Raw genomic sequence first — 3,212 nt, forward strand, 5'->3', positions numbered from 1 at the left:
TGAATGAATGGCAGGAAAAGTATGAGTACAGAATAAGTTAGGGAATGCCTGTTATTTATTTTGTTTCTTTTGTTTTAAACTCATTTTCTAGCCAACCTACAGTATATTGAGAAAAGGTTGTGACTCACATTAATTCAGTGTGTACTTTGTTTCCTGATAGGATAGGTATATATATAAACTAGATTTTATAAAAAAAAATAATAACATTGGCATAGTGGCATTATGATGCAAACACCAGCTTTTTGTATGGGTTTCTGAGCATGAAACACAAAGGTGTAAATCACAGAGTTTGCATCAAGACACCACTGTGCCCATTTCCCCCCCTGCCTCTTGTTGGAGATTCCAATCAATAATGTCTACTTTGGGTCCTGATGGGAAAAAAACATTGGTAAAATGAACATTATATGGAAAAAAGAAGTCGTGTGATGGACTAAACTTGGGACATGTCACCAGATTCCTAGATCCATTACAAAGCAAATGGAAAGAAATGTTTTCCTGTCTTATGCCAGTTCAGGTCATTTATCTATCTAAACCTGTTTTTTGGTTTGACTCTCATGGCTTTTAAGATCTTCAGCAGATCTGTCATTTCCTCTACTATCTGTCATATCTTGACTAGAGATGCTAGATGGAGAAAGGTATGATAAAGACATTTAACCAAGCTTACCTTATGCAACTGTTTTTTTTAAACCCTTCCTTTGCAAGTTAGATTGTAGATTGCTAGGGTCTCCTTGTGTTGGGGAAAGGCAGCCTAGGTAGGCTGAAAAGTGTTAAATTCGGGCAATAAAGAGGCAGGAGACCAGTGAGTGACAACAGCTCTTCAGTTTATAGTGAACCCAGCAAAAGACATCCGGCAAAACCCCTCTTTATATACAGTTTTGGCTGAGGCTTCAACCAATCAGCAACGTGCTTGTTCCCTCCCAAATTTCCCTCCAAAACTTTAAAGATACATTACACTCCTTCCCTCCCAGAACGCATTGTACCCACATTTACATAAAATTAGCATCTTATTTCTCTACGTAGTCACGCAAGTAGACAGGGCGTCTCCTAACTCTTTCGGACCTGCGCAATTCACTTTCTGGGAGTGAGTCGAGCTGGCCGGAGGGACTGTTAGTTCCTCCCAGCTCCTCCTCTAGGCCATCCAGCCCTGGATTATTGGCAGAGTCGTCCCTGCTGTCTTCAGGAGGAACCGGTTGGCGTCGCTGGACTTCATCGGACTCAGATAAGTCCCCCGTTCGCCCCGGGTTTGAGTCAGCTGTAAATTCAAACATTTGGTAGTCAGGGCCTGGCTGCTTTGTTTCTGTTTTACTTGCTATTCGTTTTCTTATTTGGTCTATGTGACGTCTCCAAACCCGGCCATCCTCCATATCTACTAGATATGATTTTGGCCCGGTTATTCCAAGAATTGTCCCTTTTAACCATGTTGGGCCCTCGCTATAGTTGTGCGCCCACACTGGGTCACCCACTGTCATTTCTCTAGTTTTACCGTGTGCCCCCTTGTACCCATCTGGGGTGTAGGTTGGGTTTAGGCGGTCTAACGGGCACCTGAGCTTCCTACCCATCAATAGTTCCGCCGGGCTGCGGCCAGTTGTCACACAGGGGGTTCTATGTTGGACTGCTAAAAAGGTATCGATTTTTGTTTGCCAATCGCCTGGCCTAATCCTCGATAGCGCTTCTTTGGCGCTCCGAACGAAACGTTCTGCAAGTCCGTTCGTCGCCGGGTGGAAAGGCGCCGAGAGGACATGTCTGATGCCCTCCTCCGCCAAGTACCCCTCAAACTGGGTTGCCGTGAATTGCGGGCCGTTGTCGGAAACTAGGGTGTCGGGCAACCCATGGGTTACAAATAGGTGCCTCAGGACTGAGATGACTGCCTCGGCCGTCGTGGATCTCATGAGGATGATTTCTAGCCATTTTGAGTAGGCATCTACTACTATTAAAAAGGTTTGCCCGTGGAATGGCCCGGCAAAATCGATGTGAATCCTAGACCATGGCCCCTGGGGTTTCTCCCACTCTCTAATTGGGGCCGTAGGGGGTAGTGGCCTTGACTCTTGGCAGGATTGGCATTTCCCTACCCTGTCGCTAATTTCCTTGTCCATCAAGGGCCACCACACATAGCTCCTCGCTAAACCCTTCATTCTCACGATCCCCGGGTGGCCCACATGCAGAAGTTCCAATACATTTTTTCGTAATTTCTCCGGGATCACCACCCTATCCCCCCATAACAGACACCCCCCTTGAACCGATAGTTCTGCTCGTTTTTTCACAAAGTCTTTGAAACGCTCGCCCGGCGCAGCGGGCCATCCCCTTTGTACCCAACCAATTACAGTCCTTATTGTAATGTCCTTGTAAGATGCCCTAGCCACCTCCTTGGATGTGACTGGGCCAGAGTCCAAAGAGTCAATTAGCAGGACGGGTGTCCCCGGGGTTGGGTCTTCGATAGTCTCTGGTAACGGGCACCTACTCAGAGCGTCCGCATGCCCTAAGTCCTTTCCTGGGCGGTGAAGCAATTTGTAAGAGTATGCCGCTAGGAAGATAGTCCATCGGGTCAGTCTGGGCGAAAGTGCAACGGGTGTTGGGCGGTCGCCCGCCAATAGGCCCAGTAGGGGTCTATGGTCCGTGACTATTTCGAAATCTCGTCCGAATACATATTCGTGGAATTTCTTAACCCCGGAGACTATAGCCAATGCTTCCCTATCTAGCTGGCTATAGTTCCTCTCGGCCGAGGACATTGTTTGGGAATAATATGCTATAGGGGCTTCTGTTCCATTTGGCAATCTGTGGCTGAGCACAGCCCCCACCCCATAGGGAGATGCATCACAAACTAGTACTAATGGCAACGTGCCATTGTATTGAATAAGGAGGCTATCGCTGGACAAAAGGTTTTTCACCCCTTCAAATGCCTTAGCTTCTGCCTTCCCCCAGGACCAAACAGCGTTCTTTGCTAGTAATTTGTGTAGCGGTTCGGCTATAGTTGCCTTGTTCTTTAAGAATACCGCATAGAAGTTGACAAGTCCTAAGAAAGCCTGTAACTCCGTTTTATTTTGGGGAGCTGGGGCCTTCCTGATGGCCCGTACCTTGCTCTCAGTGGGGTGAATCCCTTCCCTGTCTATTCGGTAGCCCAGGAATTCTACGGATCCTACCCCGATCTGGCATTTGTTCAGCTTAACTTTAAGCCCGGCAGACCTGAAAATGCCCAAAACCTTCCTTAGTCTTAC

At 47.4% G+C, this 3,212-nt stretch overlaps 1 protein-coding gene across 1 annotated transcript; it reads right to left on the reverse strand.

Moving 5' to 3' along the window:
• Window positions 1-294: 294 nt before the first annotated feature.
• On the reverse strand, window positions 295-2,669 carry LOC131190710 (uncharacterized protein K02A2.6-like). Its single transcript, XM_058168066.1, has 2 exons — window positions 1,457-2,669; window positions 295-368 (listed from the first exon to the last, which is right to left on the reverse strand). Exons 1-2 carry the CDS (start codon window positions 2,130-2,132, stop codon window positions 295-297), a joined length of 750 nt encoding a protein of 249 aa, XP_058024049.1. The 5' UTR covers window positions 2,133-2,669.
• Between the last annotated feature and the right edge of the window lie 543 nt (window positions 2,670-3,212).

The sequence above is a fragment of the Ahaetulla prasina genome, chromosome 2 (assembly GCF_028640845.1).
Source record: "Ahaetulla prasina isolate Xishuangbanna chromosome 2, ASM2864084v1, whole genome shotgun sequence".
Lineage (NCBI taxonomy): Eukaryota > Metazoa > Chordata > Lepidosauria > Squamata > Colubridae > Ahaetulla > Ahaetulla prasina.

Coding starts and splice junctions, on each gene's coding strand:
- LOC131190710 (XM_058168066.1), bottom strand. CDS start 2,132: ATGAAGGGTTTAGCGAGGAGCTATGTGTGGTGGCCCTTGATGGACAAG. Junction 369..1,456: donor TAGAGAAATGACAGTGGGTG/ACCCAGTGTGGG, acceptor TTTTCCCATCAG/GACCCAAAGTAGACATTATT.